This window comes from Anolis carolinensis, unplaced genomic scaffold (assembly GCF_035594765.1).
Source record: "Anolis carolinensis isolate JA03-04 unplaced genomic scaffold, rAnoCar3.1.pri scaffold_13, whole genome shotgun sequence".
In the NCBI taxonomy this organism is placed as follows: Eukaryota; Metazoa; Chordata; class Lepidosauria; order Squamata; family Dactyloidae; genus Anolis; species Anolis carolinensis.
This window is the reverse complement of record NW_026943824.1, coordinates 5,869,192-5,889,130: the sequence shown is the minus strand read 5'-3', so window position 1 is coordinate 5,889,130 and position 19,939 is coordinate 5,869,192. Positions and strand designations below refer to the sequence as shown.

Here is a 19,939-nt window from a genome sequence, read left to right as displayed (position 1 = left end):
GGTAAAAGAGTGTGCGAGCCTGCCGTCAATTGCATGATTTTCGACTCATAGAACCATCGTCCTCCCAAAAATGCAACCCTGAAAGGGGTTGATACTAGAGGTGGGGATGATGGGAGTTGCAGTTGATCCAAAGTGAAGAAAAGGTAACTGGATGGGAACTAGAGTCTGCCACCGGGAAGGAAGCCAGAGGCCAGGAGGGTTTTTCTGGCATCACCTCCCAACTCCATGGCAACTACGTCTCCCAGCAAAAGCCCTGGCAACGTTGTGAAAAGGGGCCGAAATTCCCTGCAAAAGGCCTCTTTTAGAAATAATTACTACTGTTATTGCTATTAGTATTTGCAAAGACAAGGTTCCCGGTTGCTATGCAGCAAGGAAAACATCCCAAGCACCAAAAAAGGCTGCTTGGATTTCAACACGCTGCATTATATTTCACTTAGAGAGGTGGAAAGACAAATATTTCCAAATAATAATAATAAAATTAAAATGCAAAAAATAATAATAATGAAAGATTTGAATGCCTTAGTAAGAGCAGGCATTTTAACCTTCCATTGTTTTCATTTCACAATAAAATACAATTACCATATATACTCAAGTATAAGCCGACCCAAATATAAGCCGAGGCACCTAATTTTACCACAAAAAAACTGGGAAAACATTGACTCCAGTATAAGCCGAGATACCAATAAAATTACATTGCTGTATATACTCGAGTATAAGCCAACCCGAATATAAGCCGAGGCACCTAATTTTACCACAAAAAAACTGGGAAAACATTGACACCAGTATAAGCCGAGGGTGGTAATTTTCAGAAATAAAAATAGATACCAATAAAATCTCATTAATTGAAGCATCCGTAGGTTAAATGTTTTTGAATATTTACATAAAGCTCAAATTTAAGATAAGACTGTCCAAGTCTCATCTTCTTCAATGTAAATGTGCTTATGTATCCTTTTAATAATAATAGTGTAAAATAATACATGTAATAATAATAATAAATACAGGAAAATAATACATGTAATAATAATAATAAATACAGGAAAATAATACATGTAATAATAATAATAAATACAGGAAAATAATACATGTAATAATAAGTAGAGTAAAATAACAAATGCAATAATAATACTAAGATCAGAGTGAAATAATAAATGTATTAATAATAATAATAAAATAGAGTAAAATAAATGTAATAGTAGCAACAATAATAGAGAAAAATAATAAATGTACCATATATTCTTGAGTATAAGCTGACCCAAATATAAGCCAAGGGGTTTTTTTTAGTCTTAAAAAAGGGCTGAAAAACTAGGCTTATACTCGAGCATATACAGTAACTGTATATATTACTAGCTGTGCCCGGCCACGCGTTGCTGTGGCAAAGTGGTGGTAGTATTGGTTAAAAATTGTTGTGTAATTTTTATTTGACGTTATTTGTATTTTTTTTATTAATTTTATTGTAAGTTATCTTTTTATTTATTATATTTTATTTTTTTCTTGTATTATTTTTAGTTATTTTCTGTTATTACAGTATTTTATTGTATTAATTTTTTAGTGTTTTTAATTATTTTTAGTGTTTTTTATTATTTTTATTGGGTTGCTAGGAGACCAAGTTGGAGGAGCTTAGCCTTCTAACTGGCAGCAATTGGATAAAAGCAATTATTCCTTTCTCTCTAATTAGGACTTTATTTTTTCTTTTCTTTTTGTTGTATCAACTTAGAGCCGTGGATGATGGGTTGTGTTGTCAAATTTCGAGGTTGGGGGGCCTGTAGTTTTGTTGTTTTGTGGGTCGCCGTGATGCCATCACTCTTTTATATATATAGATTGTATAATAATAGTACATAATAGCATCATGCAAAAATATACATTGTCATTGTCATGATCATCATCATCATCTCGCTTTTCTCCCATGAGTGAGATTCAGTAATATATAATAAAATAATATTTCTGGACCATTTTGGACTACAATGCCCCAAATTCCCCATCTGGCCATGGGAATCAAAACTGTCCATTTCCGCATTGGACAATACTTATTTTGCAAACAAGATCAAGAAACCGGGTTCAAATCTCTCCCTTTGCTCTAAATCCAAATAGAAACCATATGATCACACTATTGGGATTAAACCGGTTTTCCTGGTCATTATATGGATTACTGAGATAACCCGCAAAACTCACTATCCAGAAGCCAAGACGAATAAACTTCTAGCACTTCGCTTGTGTTTTGCTTGGAAAAGGACACTTGCATAGCTCAGATTCCAAACTCTCCAGCCCTAAAAAGAAAGGCTTAGATTATAATATAATTACAAAGACCTTATTGAACTACAACTCCCAAAAACCAAGACTCGAAAGACCTGTATCCTTTGGAAATCAATCGACACCATTTGCATCCTCTATTGACATTCCTACTCCTACGGCATCCCAAATATGCATTGTTTCCAAACATTTATTATCATTCCAAGAAGGAGAAAGATATCATCCCCGAAAGCTCATGCAAAGATAAAAACCGGTTAGTCTTAAAGGTGCGGCTGCATTCATTTCCGGAAATTATATTTTTTTAGTGTCAAGTGTCAGCCAAGAGCCTAATAATTAGGAAATGAGTATTTTTATTTGCACAGAGATATCACAATGCAAAAAAGGAATCTAATTTAAACAGAGTCAATGACCCATCATTAATGCAATGATCTACCAATATAATAATATAATGTTTCCCGAATTTTAACCTCCCAGGTGCTTCGGATCTCAGCTCACAGAATCTCTATTCATTGGCCAAAAAGGCTGAGGATTATGGGAGTTGGAGTCCAAAACATGGGGAAGATGAGAGTTTGGGAATCACGGTAATGATAGGCCAATGCAATAATAACCTTCCAATGCAATGATCCGCCAATACAATAACCCTCCAAGGCAATGACTGGTCAATGTAACAAGTCTCCAATGCAATAACTCTCCAATTCAATGACCGGCCAATATAATATCCTTTCAATGTAATGATCCGGCAATGCAAAATCCCTCCAATGCAATAATCCGCCAATACAAAACCAGCCAATGTAATAACCCTGCAATGCACTATTCCTACAATGAAATGACCGGCCAATGCAAAATCCCACCAAGGCAATGACCGGTCAATGTAATAAGTCTCTAATGCAATGACCCTCCAATTCAATGACCGGCCAATATAATATCCTTTCAATGTAATGATCCGGCAATGCAAAATCCCTCCAATGCAATAATCCGCCAATACAAAACCAGCCAATGTAATAACCCTGCAATGCACTATTCCTACAATGAAATGACCGGCCAATGCAAAATCCCACCAAGGCAATGACCGGTCAATGTAATAAGTCTCTAATGCAATGACCCTCCAATTCAATGACCGGCCAATATAATATCCTTTCAATGTAATGATCCGGCAATGCAAAATCCCTCCAATGCAATAATCCGCCAATACAAAAACCAGCCAATGTAATAACCCTCCAATGCACTTTTCCTACAATGAAATGACCGGCCAATGCAATTATCCTCCAATGCAATGACCGGTCAATGTAATAAGTCTCTAATGCATTGACCCTCCAATTCAATGACAGGCCAATATAATAACCTTCCAATGTTATGATCCGCCAATGCAATGACCGGCCAATGCAATAATCCTCCAATGTAATTACTGGCCAATGTAAAAACCTGCCAATGCAATAATCCTCCAATGCAAAATCCCTCCAATGCAATGATCCGCCAAAGCAATGATCGTCCAATGCAATAATCCTCCAATGCAATGATTCACCAAAGCAATGACCATCCAATGCAATAATCCTCCAATGCAATGACCAGCCAATGTAATAGCCCTCCAATGCACTATTCCTACAATGCAATGACAGGCCAATGCAATAACTTGCCAATGCAATGATCCGCCAGTACAATAGCCAGCCAATGTAATAACCTTCCAACGCAATCACTGGCCAATGCAATGGCCCTCATCTACCAATGCAATGATCCGCCAATACAACAACCAGCCAGTGTAATAATCCTCCAATGCAATGACCTACCAATGCACTATTCCTACAGTTCAATGAGCAGCCAATGCAATAACCCTCCAACGCAATGACTGGCCAATGCAATGATCTGCCAATACAATAACCAGCCAATTTAATAACCCTCCAATGCAATGACCTGCCAATGCAACAACTCTCCAATGCAATGACTGGACAGTGCAATGGCCCTCATCCACCAATGCAATGATCCGCCAATATGATAATCCAGGGCTCTTACCTTTCTCTTCCACCAAAGTTTTGCCCCAAATCCTGCCAAATTAAAAGTAAAAAAGGATACATTTTGACGGCCCCGGATTTTGTCCCAATGGCCATGATGCACAACTTGGGGTCGAAGGCCAAGGAGCTGGGCTGGTTGGGGAAGCCATGCTCCACCGTCTGCACAGAGAGGAGAGAAAACATGAGTCAACACAACTGCTGTGTGTACTTGAAATAACAATAATAAATAATAATTAACAAGGATAAATAATAATTACTCACCACGACGACTACTACTACTACTAATGCTACTAATATATTTACTTATTTATTTATACTATACTTAGGATCCCAACCAACCCTATGAATCAAAGCTTGGATTTCTTATGAAGCTTTTGAACTGCATGGGAAGGGGTTGGACTAGATGACCCTTGGAGGTCCCACCCAACTTTTGGATTTCTTATGAAGCTTTTGAACTACATGGAAGGGGGTTGGACTAGATGACCCTTGGGGGTCCCACCCAACTTTTGGATTTCTTATGAAGCTTTTGAACTACATGGAAGGGGGTTGGACTAGATGACCCTTGGGGGTCCCACCCAACTTTTGGATTTCTTATGAAGCTTTTGAACTGCATGGAAAGGGGTTGGACTAGATGACCCTTGGGGGTCCCACCCAACTTTTGGATGTCTTATGAAGCTTTTGAACTGCATGGAAGGGGGTTGGACTAGATGACCCTTGGAGGTCCCACCCAACTTTTGGATGTCTTATGAAGCTTTTGAACTACATAGAAGGGGGTTGGACTAGATGACCCTTGGGGGGGTCCCACCCAACTTTTGGATGTCTTATGAAGCTTTTGAACTACATGGAAGGGGGTTGGACTAGATGACCCTTGGAGGTCCCACCCAACTTTTGGATTTCTTATGAAGCTTTTGAACTACATAGAAGGGGGTTGGACTAGATGACCCTTGGGGGGGTCCCACCCAATTTTTTGGATGTCTTATGAAGCTTTTGAACTGCATGGAAATGGGTTGGACTAGATGACCCTTGGAGGTCCCACCCAACTTTTGGATGTCTTATGAAGCTTTTGAACTACATGGAAGGGGGTTGGACTAGATGACCCTTGGGGGTCCCACCCAACTTTTGGATTTCTTATGAAGCTTTTGAACTGCATGGAAAGGGGTTGGACTAGATGACCCTTGGAGGTCCCACCCAACTTTTGGATGTCTTATGAAGCTTTTGAACTACATAGAAGGGGGTTGGACTAGATGACCCTTGGGGGGGTCCCACCCAATTTTTTGGATGTCTTATGAAGCTTTTGAACTACATAGAAGGGGGTTGGACTAGATGACCCTTGGGGGGGTCCCACCCAATTTTTTGGATGTCTTATGAAGCTTTTGAACTGCATGGAAATGGGTTGGACTAGATGACCCTTGGAGGTCCCACCCAACTTTTGGATGTCTTATGAAGCTTTTGAACTACATGGAAGGGGGTTGGACTAGATGACCCTTGGGGGTCCCACCCAACTTTTGGATTTCTTATGAAGCTTTTGAACGACATGGAAGGGGGTTGGACTAGATGACCCTTGGGGGTCCCACCCAACTTTTGGATTTCTTACGAAGCTTTTGAACTACATGGAAGGGGGTTGGACTAGATGACCCTTGGGGGTCCCACCCAACTTTTGGATGTCTTATGAAGCTTTTGAACTGCATGGAAGGGGGTTGGACTAGATGACCCTTGGGGGTCCCACCCAACTTTTGGATTTCTTATGAAGCTTTTGAACTGCATGGAAGGGGGTTGGACTAGATGACCCTTGGGGGTCCCACCCAACTTTTGGATTTCTTATGAAGCTTTTGAACTGCATGGAAAGGGGTTGGACTAGATGACCCTTGGGGGTCCCACCCAACTTTTGGATGTCTTATGAAGCTTTTGAACTGCATGGAAGGGGGTTGGACTAGATGACCCTTGGAGGTCCCACCCAACTTTTGGATGTCTTATGAAGCTTTTGAACTACATAGAAGGGGGTTGGACTAGATGACCCTTGGGGGGGTCCCACCCAATTTTTGGATGTCTTATGAAGCTTTTGAACTACATGGAAGGGGGTTGGACTAGATGACCCTTGGGGGTCCCACTCAACTTTTGGATGTCTTATGAAGCTTTTGAACTGCATGGAAGGGGGTTGGACTAGATGACCCTTGGGGGTCCCACCCAACTTTTGGATTTCTTATGAAGCTTTTGAACTACATGGAAGGGGTTGGACTAGATGACCCTTGGGGGTCCCACCCAACTTTTGGATGTCTTATGAAGCTTTTGAACTACATGGAAGGGGGTTGGACTAGATGACCCTTGGGGGTCCCACCCAACTTTTGGATGTCTTATGAAGCTTTTGAACTACATAGAAGGGGGTTGGACTAGATGACCCTTGGGGGTCCCACCCAACTTTTGGATTTCTTATGAAGCTTTTGAACTGCATGGAAAGGGGTTGGACTAGATGACCCTTGGAGGTCCCACTCAACTTTTGGATGTCTTATGAAGCTTTTGAACTGCATGGAAGGGGGTTGGACTAGATGACCCTTGGAGGTCCCACCCAACTTTTGGATGTCTTATGAAGCTTTTGAACTGCATGGAAGGGGGTTGGACTAGATGACCCTTGGAGGTCCCACTCAACTTTTGGATGTCTTATGAAGCTTTTGAACTACATAGAAGGGGGTTGGACTAGATGACCCTTGGGGGGGTCCCACCCAATTTTTTGGATGTCTTATGAAGCTTTTGAACTACATAGAAGGGGGTTGGACTAGATGACCCTTGGGAGGGGTTGGACTAGATGACCCTTGGAGGTCCCACCCAACTTTTGGATGTCTTATGAAGCTTTTGAACTACATAGAAGGGGGTTGGACTAGATGACCCTTGGGAGGGGTTGGACTAGATGACCCTTGGGGGGGTCCCACCCAATTTTTTGGATGTCTTATGAAGCTTTTGAACTGCATGGAAATGGGTTGGACTAGATGACCCTTGGAGGTCCCACCCAACTTTTGGATGTCTTATGAAGCTTTTGAACTACATGGAAGGGGTTGGACTAGATGACCCTTGGGGGTCCCACCCAACTTTTGGATGTCTTATGAAGCTTTTGAACTACATGGAAGGGGGTTGGACTAGATGACCCTTGGGGGTCCCACTCAACTTTTGGATGTCTTATGAAGCTTTTGAACTACATAGAAGGGGGTTGGACTAGATGACCCTTGGAGGTCCCACCCAACTTTTGGATTTCTTATGAAGCTTTTGAACTACATAGAAGGGGGTTGGACTAGATGACCCTTGGGGGTCCCACCCAACTTTTGGATTTCTTATGAAGCTTTTGTGGCCAACTCAACCCATACCGGTTCTCTTCCCACTTCAGGGCACTGTGGGATTTCTTTTATTAATCAAGAAGGATTAAAAAAAACTTGGCCGAAGAGATAAAGAAAATAAAGAAATAGGCCTCCTTCAGTAACTTGCTTCAGCCAATTGAAGCTTTTCAGCCAATTCCAACTCGGGACCAACGCCAGTGGAGCAAGAAAGCAGGGAAATATATATATATATGTGTGTGTATTGTCAAATGCTGATAGTTTCCAGATTCTGCTCCGATTCCAACCCACCCACGGAAGACCACCCAAAAAAGGACACCCAAGGGTGGAGTGGCCTCCCTGACATCTGCACCTGGAAAGACTGAAATCCGGTCCAGAAAAAGAGATAAAAAGCAACCCATCTCAATGCAAGTTAATTGCAGCAGGCTCTCCATGAATCCATGGAGATTGGTTGATGCAAGATAATTTAAATATTATCATTATTAATATTATTTCTTTCCATTATTTATATTACTAGCTGTGCCTGGCCACGCGTTGCTGTGGTGTTGTCTGGTGGTGGTCGTGAGAACTTGTTGAGACTGGATGGCCATCTGTCAGGAGTGGTTGGATTGTGTCCTCCTGCATGATATAAGGAAATTGAACTGGATGATCCTTAGGGGTATCTGCTAACGTTAGGATTGTATTATATTATTGTTATTATTATTATTATTATTTAGAGGCTGGCTGGCCATCTGTTGGGAGTGTTTGGATTGTATTGTCCAATGGCAGAGTTGGGTTGGACTGGATGGCCTTTAGGGGTGTCTCCTAACTGTCTGATGCTATGATTCGATGTGTATTATTATTGTGCAGATATTGGATGGCCATCTGTCAGGAGTGGCTGGATTGTGTCCTCCTGCATGATATAAGGAAATTGAACTGGATGATCCTTAGGGGTATCTGCTAACCTTAGGATTGTATTATTATTATTATTATTATTATTATTATTATTATTATTATTATTATTATTATTCAGAGGCTGGGTGGGCTGAGTGGGTTGCTAGGAGACCAAGTGGGCGGAGCTTAGCTTTCTAACTGGTAGCAATTGGATAAAAACAATTCTTCCTCTCCCTCTAATTAGGACTTTATTTTTCTTTTCTTTTTGTTGTATGAACGTAGAGGCATGGATGAGGGGTTGTGCTGCCAAGTTTAGTGTTTCTGGGATGTGTAGTTTTGTTGTTTTGTCCTAGGCCGAAATTTCATTACCCTTTTATATATATAGATATCCCAAGATCTCCATGGGCTCAATGGACACAGAAAGCAAAAAAAAAAAAAAAATCTTGAAAAGCTACAACCCACAGGGATCCATAGTATAAAGTCAATGCAGGACGAGACTGGTCATTATTGTTGTTGTTGTTATTATTATTATTATTATTATTATTATTATTATTATTCAAGTACTAGCTGTGCCCGGCCACTCGTTGCTGTGGCAAAGTCTGGTGGTATGGGAAATAAAGTATTGAGGAATTGGTGGTAGTTAAGGTAAAGGGTAAAGGTGTGGAGTCCAGATAATCCAGTTAAAGTAGATAATATATAAGATTATATGGGTTATATAGCTGTGTGGAAGGGCCTTGAGTCTACACTGCCACATAATCCAGTTAAAATCTGATAATCTGTATTTTATAGGCAGTGTGGAAGAGGCCTAAGTGACGCCTAACTCTGCCTATCCCCTGGGCCGAGTGGGTTGCTAGGAGACCAAGTGGGCGGAGCTTAGCCTTCTAACTGGCAGCAATTGGATAAAAACAATTATTCCTCTCCCTCTAATTAGGACTTTATTTTTCTTATCTTTTTGTTGTATCAACCTAGAGGCATGGATGAGGGGTTGTGTTGTCAATTTTTGAGGTTGTGGGGTGTTTAGTTTTGTTGTTTTGGCGGTCGCCAGGATTCCATCACTCTTTTATATATATATAGATAGAATAGCTAGAAGATAGTCAATCTGCACTGAATGCAATGTCTTGGGAATGCCTTTTCGTGCAGAATTTCTGCCTGCATTTTTTTTTCAAAATCCCACAACCCCCAGGAATCCATAGTATAAAGTCAATGCAGAACTAGACTGGTAATTGTTGTTGTTGTTATTATTATTATTCAAGTATAGTCAATCTGCACTGAATGCAATGTCTTGGGAATGCCTTTTCATGCAGAATTTCTGCCTGCAATTTTTTTCAAAATCCCACAACCCCCAGGAATCCATAGTATAAAATCAATGCAGGACGAGACTGGTAATTGTTGTTGTTGTTATTATTATTCAAGTATAGTCAATCTGCACTGAATGCAATGTCTTGGAAATGCCTTTTCGTGCAGAATTTCTGCCTGCATTTTTTTTTCCAAAACCCCATAATGCAGAAGATAAAAGCAATGCACAGAGTTTTCTGAAGCTGGATGCATCCCAAATTGCTGATGCAATTTTATTTTATTTTCAAAAGAAGAACATGTTTTGAACTTTGGCAGCAAAAGTTTTGTTTAGTTTGGAAAGGATAGTTAAACAGAACAGAGTCCCTTTTCCATCAGATAGCTTTCTTTCCACCTATTCCGACTACAGGGTTGGATCGTAGCAGGGTTTATTTTCCCGGACTTTATACGGATACCCGGATCCGATGCAAGTGAAGGGATTCAGGCTCAAAAAATACCATCAAATCATAAGGAAGGACCTAGAAAATGCCTAGAGAGGACACATCTGGTTGAACTTCTGGTCCAAGAATACTAGAGGACTTAGGAAATACATTCCCAAATCAGAATGCAAACGAGAGATTGGGAGAGAGATATATATAGAGACTATTAATATAGTCTACACACAAACTATATAGGGACTATATAACTATATATGAAAAAACTATACATATTATATATAATAGACTATATGTACAGACCAGATAGAGACTGATTATATATAGTCAATATACACACTCTATATATTGACTAGAGTGACTATATAGACACACACACACATTGTATAAACTATACAACTATATATATATAAACTACACACATACAATGTATACAAACTATATATATATATAGATAGATTATAAATAAAAGACTATACGAAGAGGCTATAGACTATATAGAGACTATATACACACATACATACGCTATAGCAAGGGCAGAGTATACATATAGTCCATATATACACACACACTATAGTGAGGGCAAGAGACTATACAGATATATATATGGTCTATATATATACACGCATACATATACTACAGCATGGGGAAGAGACTATATAGATATATATAGTCTCTATACACACACATACATACACTATAGCGAGGGCAGAGTATACATATAGTCCATATATACACACACATACGCTATAGTGAGGGCAAGACACACACGTATGGTCTATATATACACACATACGTATACTATAGCGAGGGCAGAGTATACATATAGTCCATATATACACACACATACGCTATAGTGAGGGCAAGACACACACGTATGGTCTATATATACACACATACGTATACTATAGCATGGGCAAGAGACTATATAGATATATATAGTCTCTATACACACACATACATACACTATAGTGAGGGCAGAGTATACATATAGTCCATATATACACACACATACACTATAGCGAGGGCAGAGTATACATATAGTCCATATATACACACACATACGCTATAGTGAGGGCAAGACACACACGTATGGTCTATATATACACACATACGTATACTACAGCATGGGGAAGAGACTATATAGATATATATAGTCTCTATACACACACATACATACACTATAGTGAGGGCAGAGTATACATATAGTCCATATATACACACACATACACTATAGTGAGGGCAAGAGACTATACAGATATATACGTATATATGGTCTATATATATATACACGCATACATATATTATAGCATGGAGAAGAGACTATATAGATATATATAGTCTCTATATACACACATACATACACTATAGTGAGGGCAAGAGACTATATATATATATATATATATACACACACACACACACACACGGTGTAAATAGCGGTACATATATACACATACATATACTATAGCATGGGCAAGAGACTTTACAGATATACTGTATATAGCCTCTATATACACACACATACATACACTATAGCAAGGGCAAGAGACTATATACAGTAGAGTCTCACTTATCCAACACTCGCTTATCCAATGTTCTGGATTATCCAACGCATTTTTGTAGTCAATGTTTCCAATATATCGTGATATTTTGGTGCTAAATTCATAAATACAGTAATTACTACATAACATTACTGCATATTGAACTACTTTTTCTGTCAAATTTGTTGTCTAACATGATGTTTTGGTGCTTAATTTGTAAAATCATAACCTAATTTGATGTTTAATAGGCTTTTCCTTGATCAGTCCTTATTATCCAAGATATTCGCTTATCCAAGCTTCTGCCGGCCCGTTTAACTTGGATTAGTGAGACTCTACTGTATATCTATATAGTCTATGTATTTCTCCAATCCCTTTTTTGCATCCTGATTTGGGAATATATATATACAGTAGAGTCTCACTTATCCAACATTCGCTTATCCAACATTCTGGATTATCCAACGCATTTTTGTAGTCCATGTTTTCAATACATCGTGATATTTTGGTGCTAAATTCGTAAATACAGTAATTACCACGTAGCATTACTGCATATTGAACTACTTTTGCTGCCAAATTTGTTGTCTAACATGATGTTTTGGTGCTTAATTTGTAAAATCATAAGCTAATTTGATGTTTAACAGGCTTCTCCTTAATCTCTCCTTCTTATCCAACATATTTGCTTATCCAACGTTCTGCTGGCCCGTTTAACTTGGATTAGTGAGACTCTACTGTATATCCATATCTATATATATAAAAGAGTGATGGCATCACGGCAACCCACAAAACAACAAAACTACAGGCCCCCCAACCTTGAAATTTGACAACACAACCCATCATCCACGCCTCTAGGTTGATACAACAAAAAGAAAAATAAAGTCCTAATTAGAGGGAGAGCAATAATTGTTTTTATCTAATTGCTGCCAGTTTAGAGGGCTAATCTCTGCCCACTTGGGTCTCCTAGCAACCAACTCAGCCAAGGGACAGCCGGGGTTCAGTTAGGGGACAGGCAGACTTAGGCCTCACTTAGGCTTCTTCCACAGATTATCTGATTTGAACTGGATTATAGGGCAGTGCAGACTCAAGGCCCTTCCACACAGCTATATAACCCATTTATAATCTTATATTATCTGCTTTGAACTGAATTATCTTGACTCCACACTGCCATATAATCCACTTCAGTGTGCAGTCAGGAGAAAACCTTTACCCTTTACCTATAACTACCACCAGTTCCTCAATACTTTATTTCCCATACCACCATGCTTCGCCACAGCAACGCGTGGCCGGGCACAGCTAGTAGTCTATATATTTCTCCAATCCCTTTTTTGCATCCTGATTTGGGAATATATATATATATTTCAAAATTTCTTGCAACCCGAAATCACGGTGCTAAAGAAAGATTGGGAGCATTTACACACCCATATATACATCCACTAGCTGTGCCCGGCCACGCGTTGCTGTGGCAAAGTATGGTGGTATGGGAAATAAAGTACTGAGGAATTGGTGGTAGTTAAGGTAAAGGGTCCCCTGGGCTGAGTGGGTTGCTAGGAGACCAAGTGAGCGGAGCTTAGCCCTCTAACTGGCAGCAATAGGATAAAAACAATTATTCCTCTCCCTCTAATTAGGACTTTATTTTTCTTTTCTTTTTGTTGTATCAACCTAGAGGCATGGATGAGGGGTTGTGCTGTCCATTTTCGAGGCTGTGGGGTGTTTACTTTTGTTGTTTTGTCCGCTGCCGTGATGCCATCACTCTTTTATATATATAGATAGATAATATTAATTTATGTACGTATATGCCAATTTTTCTTTCTGAAGAGAGATTCAAAGCGGGGCCTGATCGGGGAGATGAAAGTGGGGATCGGCAGAATGGAGATCCTTGCATTCCAAAACCATGATCCGGAAAAAAGGGCTTGGCTTGCATGACAAAAAAGGAGGAAAGGCATATAATAACCCTATGCAAAGGCATGCTTTCGTCATAAAGGAAGGAGAAGGCTTCTCCCTTGGAGCGTGGGAAGGGATGGCGCAAGGAAAACAAACCCACACCCTCTTTTTGGCACTCGTTTTTGGGGTGCCCTGGGTGCAAGGCTGGGGAGAGTGCTTCGAATAGGACCATGGGGTTGTATTGAATCAGAACATTGGGGTTTTTTGGGGGGTCTTTCTTTTACTAGGGTTCTTTGTGACACCCCAAATTTGCATTGAATTGAGGCATCAGTGGGTTAAATGTTTTTTGAATATTTACATCAAGCTCAAATTTAAGATAAGCCTCTCCAACTCTGATCAAATCATGATTCTCATCTTCTTCAATGTCAATGTGCTTATGTATCCTTTTAATAATAATAGAGTAATAATACATGTAATAAAAATAAATACAGGAAAATAATACATGTAATAATAAAGCAGAATAATAAACATAATAAAAATAATAAGATCAGAGTGAAATAATAAATGTATTAATAATAATAACAAAAATAGAGTAAAATAAATGTAATAGTAGCAACAATAGAGTACAATAATAAATGTAATAATAATAGAGTAAGATAATAATTGTAATAATACCAATAATAATAGAGAAAAATAATAAATGTACCATATATTCTCTTGTATAAGCTTACCCAAATATAAGCCAACCAGGACCCTCACCCAAGTATAAGCCGAGTGGGGCTTTTTCAGCCCTAAAAAAAGGGCGGAAAAACTAGGCTTATACTCGAGTATATACAGTATATACTCTGTGTATATGTGGGTGCAACACCCCTCACTATGCTGATTTTTGCGATTATTATTATTATCATTTGATACACAAGATTAGTACACAGCAAACAAGATCACTATGCTGGCTTTTGCAATTATTATTATTATTGCTATTATTATTTGATATGCAACAAGATTAGTATACAGCAAACAAGATCACTATGCTGGCCTGTGCAATTATTATTATTATTATTATTATTATTATTATTATTATCATTTGATACACAACAAGATTAGTACACAGCAAACAACATCACTATGCTGGCTTTGCAATTATTATTATTATTATCATTTGATACACAACAAGGTTAGTACACAGCAAACAAGATCACTATGCTGGCTTGTGCCATTATTATTGCTATTATTATTATTATTGTTTGATACACAACAAGATTAGTACACAGCAAACGAGATCGCTATGCTGGCTTTTGCAATTATTATTATTATTATTGCTATTATTATTTGATACATGACAAGTTTAGTACACAGCAAACAAGATCACTATGCTGGCTTTTGCAATTATTATTATTGCTATTATTATTTGATACACAAGATTAGTATACAGCAAACAACATCACTATGCTGGCTTTTGCAATTATTATTATTATTGCTATTATTATTTGATACATGACAAGTTTAGTACACAGCAAACAAGATCACTATGCTGGCTTTTGCAATTATTATTATTATTGCTATTATTATTTGATACATGACAAGTTTAGTACACAGCAAACAAGATCATTATGCTGGCTTTTGCAATTATTATTATTATTGCTATTATTTGATACACAACAAGATTAGTACACAGCAAACAAGATCACTATGCTGGCTTTCGCAATTATTATTATTATTGCTATTATTATTTGATACATGACAAGATTAGTATACAGCAAGCAAGATCACTATGCTGGCTTTTGCAATTATTATTATTATTGCTATTATTATTTGATACATGACAAGATTAGTATACAGCAAACAAGATCACTATGCTGGCTTGTGCAATTATTATTATTATTGCTATTATTTGATACACAACAAGATTAGTACACAGCAAATGAGATCACTATGCTGGCTTTTGCAATTATTATTATTATTGCTATTATTATTTGATACATGACAAGTTTAGTACACAGCAAACAAGATCACTATGCTGGCTTTTGCAATTATTATTATTATTGCTATTATTTGATACACAACAAAATTAGTACACAGCAAACGAGATCACTATGCTGACTTTTGCAATTATTATTATTATTGCTATTATTATTTGATACATGACAAGATTAGTACACAGCAAACGAGATCACTATGCTGACTTTTGCAATTATTATTATTATTGCTATTATTATTTGATACATGACAAGATTAGTACACAGCAAACGAGATCACTATGCTGACTTTTGCAATTATTATTATTATTGCTATTATTATTTGATACATGACAAGATTAGTACACAGCAAACAAGATCACTATGCTGGCTTTTGCAATTATTATTATTATTGCTATTATTATTTGATACATGACAAGATTAGTACACAGCAAACGAGATCACTATGCTGACTTTTGCAATTATTATTATTATTGCTATTATTATTTGATACATGACAAGATTAGTACACAGCAAACGAGATCACTATGCTGACTTTTGCAATTATTATTATTATTGCTATTATTATTTGATACATGACAAGATTAGTACACAGCAAACAAGATCACTATGCTGGCTTTTGCAATTATTATTATTATTGCTATTATTATTTGATACATGACAAGTTTAGTACACAGCAAACAAGATCACTATGCTGGCTTTTGCAATTATTATTATTATTATCATCATCATCACCATCATCATTTTATACACAGCAAGATTAGTACACAGCAAACAAGATCACTATGCTGGCTTGTGCAATTATTATTGCTATTATTATTATTATTATTGCTATTATTATTATTTGATACACAACAAGATTAGTACATAGCAAACATGGTCACTATTTGCCAGTATTGGGACTATGCTAATGATATAATATTGTATGTAAATTTAATTTGTAAGCCGCTCTGAGTCCCCTTTGGGGTGAGAAGGGTGTAATATAAATGTAGTAAATAATAATAATAATAATAATAATAATAATAAATCCAAAGCAAGCCAGGCCCCAATCCAGCACAGCCCTATGGCTTTTCCAAGCAAAGCAAGAGAAGGAGAGGTAATACAGGGGATCCTGCAATGAAATATGATGCATACATTCAGTTTTATCATATTTATTTATTGCATTGTTACAAGTGTTTAATCTAATTTTTGTATAGAATGTGATCAGGTCTTATTTATTGTATTGTTACAAGTGTTTTTATCTAATTTTTGTATAGAATGTATTTCTCTAATTTTTGAATAAAATGTAATCAGCTCTTTATTGTATTGTTACAAGTGTTTTTTCTAATTTTTGTATAGAATGTAATCAGGTCTTTTATTAATTGTATGGTTACAAGTGTTTTATCTAATTTTTGTATAGAATGTAATCAGGTCTTTTATTTATTGTATTGTTACAAGTGTTTTATCTAATCTTTTTGTATCGAATGTAATCAGGTCTTATTTATTTATTGTATTGTTACAAGTGTTCAATCTAATTTTTGTGTAGAATGTAATCAGGCGTTATTTATTGTATTGTTATGAGTGTTTTATCTAATTTTTTTATAGACTGTAATCAGGCGTTATTTATTGTATTGTTCCAAGTGTTTTATCTGATTTTTGTATAGACTGTAATCAGGTCTTTTTTGCAATTATTATTATTATTGCTATATTGCTATTTGTATGGTTACAAGTGTTTTTATCTAATTTTTGTATAGACTGTAATGAGGTCTTAGTTATTGTATTGTTACAAGTGTTTCTATCTAATTTTTGTATAGAATGTAATCAGGTCTTATTTATTGTATTGTTACAAGTGTTTTATCTAATTTTTGTATAGAATGTAATCAGGTCTTATTTATTGTATTGTTACAAGTGTTTTTATCTCATTTTTGTATAGAATGTAATCAGGTCTTATTTATTGTCTTGTTACAAGTGTTTTTATCTAATTTTTGTATAAAGTGTAATCAGGTCTTATTTATTGTATTTGTTACAAGTGTTTTATCTAATTTTTGTATAGACTATAATCAGGTCTTTTATTTATTGTATTTGTTACAAGTGTTTTATCTAATTTTGTATAGACTGTAATCAGGTCTTTTATTTATTGTATTGTTACAAGTTTTTTGCAATTATTATTATTATTGCTATATTGCTATTATTGCTACTTATATTGTTACAAGTGTTTTATCTAATTTTTGTATGGAATGTAATCAGGTCTTATTTATTGTCTTGTTACAAGTGTTTTTATCTAATTTTTGTATGGAATGTAATCAGGTCTTATTTATTGTCTTGTTACAAGTGTTTTATCTAATTTTTGTATAGAATATAATCAGGTCTTATTTATTGTCTTGTTACAAGTGTTTTATCTAATTTTTGTATAGAATGTAATCAGGTCTTATTTATTGTCTTGTTACAAGTGTTTTTATCTAATTTTTGTATAGAATGTAATCAGGTCTTATTTATTGTATTGTTACAAGTGTTTTTATCTAATTTTTGTATAGAATGTAATCAGGTCTTATTTATCGTATTTGTTACAAGTGTTTTATCTAATTTTTGTATAGAATGTAATCAGGTCTTATTTATCGTATTGTTATAAGTGTTTTTATCTAATTTTTGTATAGAATGTAATCAGGTCTTATTTATCGTATTGTTACAAGTGTTTTTATCTAATTTTTGTATAGAATGTAATCAGGTCTTATTTATCGTATTGTTACAAGTGTTTTTATCTAATTTTTGTATAGAATGTAATCAGGTCTTATTTATTGTACTGTTGCAAGTGTTTTATCTAATTTTTGTATAGAATGTAATCAGGTCTTATTTATTGTATTTGTTACAAGTGTTTTTATCTAATTTTTGTATAGAATGTAATCAGGTCTTATTTATTGTCTTGTTACAAGTGTTTTTATCTAATTTTTGTATAGACTGTAATCAGGTCTTATTTATCGTATTGTTACAAGTGTTTTTATCTAATTTTTGTATAGAATGTAATCAGGTCTTATTTATCGTATTGTTACAAGTGTTTTTATCTAATTTTTGTATAGAATGTAATCAGGTCTTATTTATCGTATTGTTACAAGTGTTTTTATCTAATTTTTGTATAGAATGTATTTATCTAATTTTTGTATAGAATGTAATCAAGTCTTTTATTTATTGTATTGTTACAAATGTCTTATTTATTGTATTGTTACAAGTGTTCTATTTAATTTTTTTGTATAGAATGTAATGAGGTCTTTTCAAGCCTGGTTGTTTGGCTTGGTGCTTTGATATGGCCTCAGGGCTCATCAATAAAATGTTCTTCTTCTACAAGGGATGCTGGCAAATAGGAAAGCACGCCTAAAGCAAGGCCCCAATCCAACACAAATCCCCCCATGGTGTTGCAAGGCAAAAGATGTTGCAAGGGGAGGGTGTTGCAAAAGAGGAGCCTACTGCTGCCCATTACCTTGTTGAAGGCGAAGAGGTCCTGCTTGATCTTCTCCCTCTGCGGGTCGTGGCCCTGCCTTCGGAAGCGAAACTTCATCATCTTTCCCAGCGGAGGAGGAGGAGGAAGGGACGGGAGAAGAGGCGGCAAAGGAGCCCCCGGGGCGCTGCCTCCATGCGGCGCAGCCCTCCGCATCCAAAGGCGCGGGAGAAACAGCCCAAAAAGGGTGCAAAAAAGCGCCAATGCAAAAGCAGCAGCAGCAGCAGCAAATGCAGCAGCAGCAGCAGCAGCGGCGCGCGCCAGGCGGGGAAGAAAGGGAGACCCGGGAAAAAGGGCGGGGCTTACGCGAGAGAAAGAGAGAGAGAGAGAGAAAGGCGGGATTGACGCGCCGCCTGGCCAATCGGGTCCGAGAGGGAGAAAAGCTGCCCGAGACAATGAGAGAGAAGGCACGGCTCCGCTCCACTGCGCATGCGCTTGCCCCAAACACACACAGACAAAGCTTACCGGGAAGTGGAGTTTTTTTGGCAAGACCTCATTGGAGGAAGGAGGCCACGCCCACCCCTGCTTCCCAGGCTCTCATTGGAGGGAGGATAAAAGGCGCAACAGGTGTGAATGGGAAGGCACATATACACACACCTGGGAGGCTCTTAAAGGGACAGGGCCCCCTTTTTTTTTAACCCTTCCCTTCCCAAAGAAATTTCTAAAGTTCGGACTAAAACCCAAAGAGGATGATGGTAAGTATTGACTGAGATCCCACCTTTCAGACTCGGGGTTTGAATCTCAAACTGAGAGAAAGGTGGAGTATGTTAATATTGAATATTAACATATTTAATATGTTAATATTAATAATAATAATATATTGTATATAATAATAATACTAATAACATATTGTACGTTCATTTGATTTGTAAGCCCCTCTGAGTCCCCTTCGGGGTGAGAAGAGC

At 37.2% G+C, this 19,939-nt stretch overlaps 1 protein-coding gene across 2 annotated transcripts in view; it reads right to left on the bottom strand.

Moving 5' to 3' along the window:
* The window catches only part of llgl1 (LLGL scribble cell polarity complex component 1), a 72,206-nt gene extending 52,867 nt beyond the window's left edge, over window positions 1–19,339 (bottom strand). The window contains exons 1-2 of one of the 2 annotated variants that reach the window (XM_062964476.1): window positions 19,017–19,339; window positions 4,315–4,412 (exon numbers count right to left, since the gene is read on the bottom strand). In XM_062964476.1, coding sequence (XP_062820546.1) covers window positions 4,315–4,412; window positions 19,017–19,190 — 272 coding nt within the window. In that variant the 5' untranslated portion in view covers window positions 19,191–19,339. The remainder of the gene's footprint in view (window positions 1–4,314; window positions 4,413–19,016) is intronic. The other variant, XM_062964477.1, reaches the window with a different exon arrangement.
* Between the last annotated feature and the right edge of the window lie 600 nt (window positions 19,340–19,939).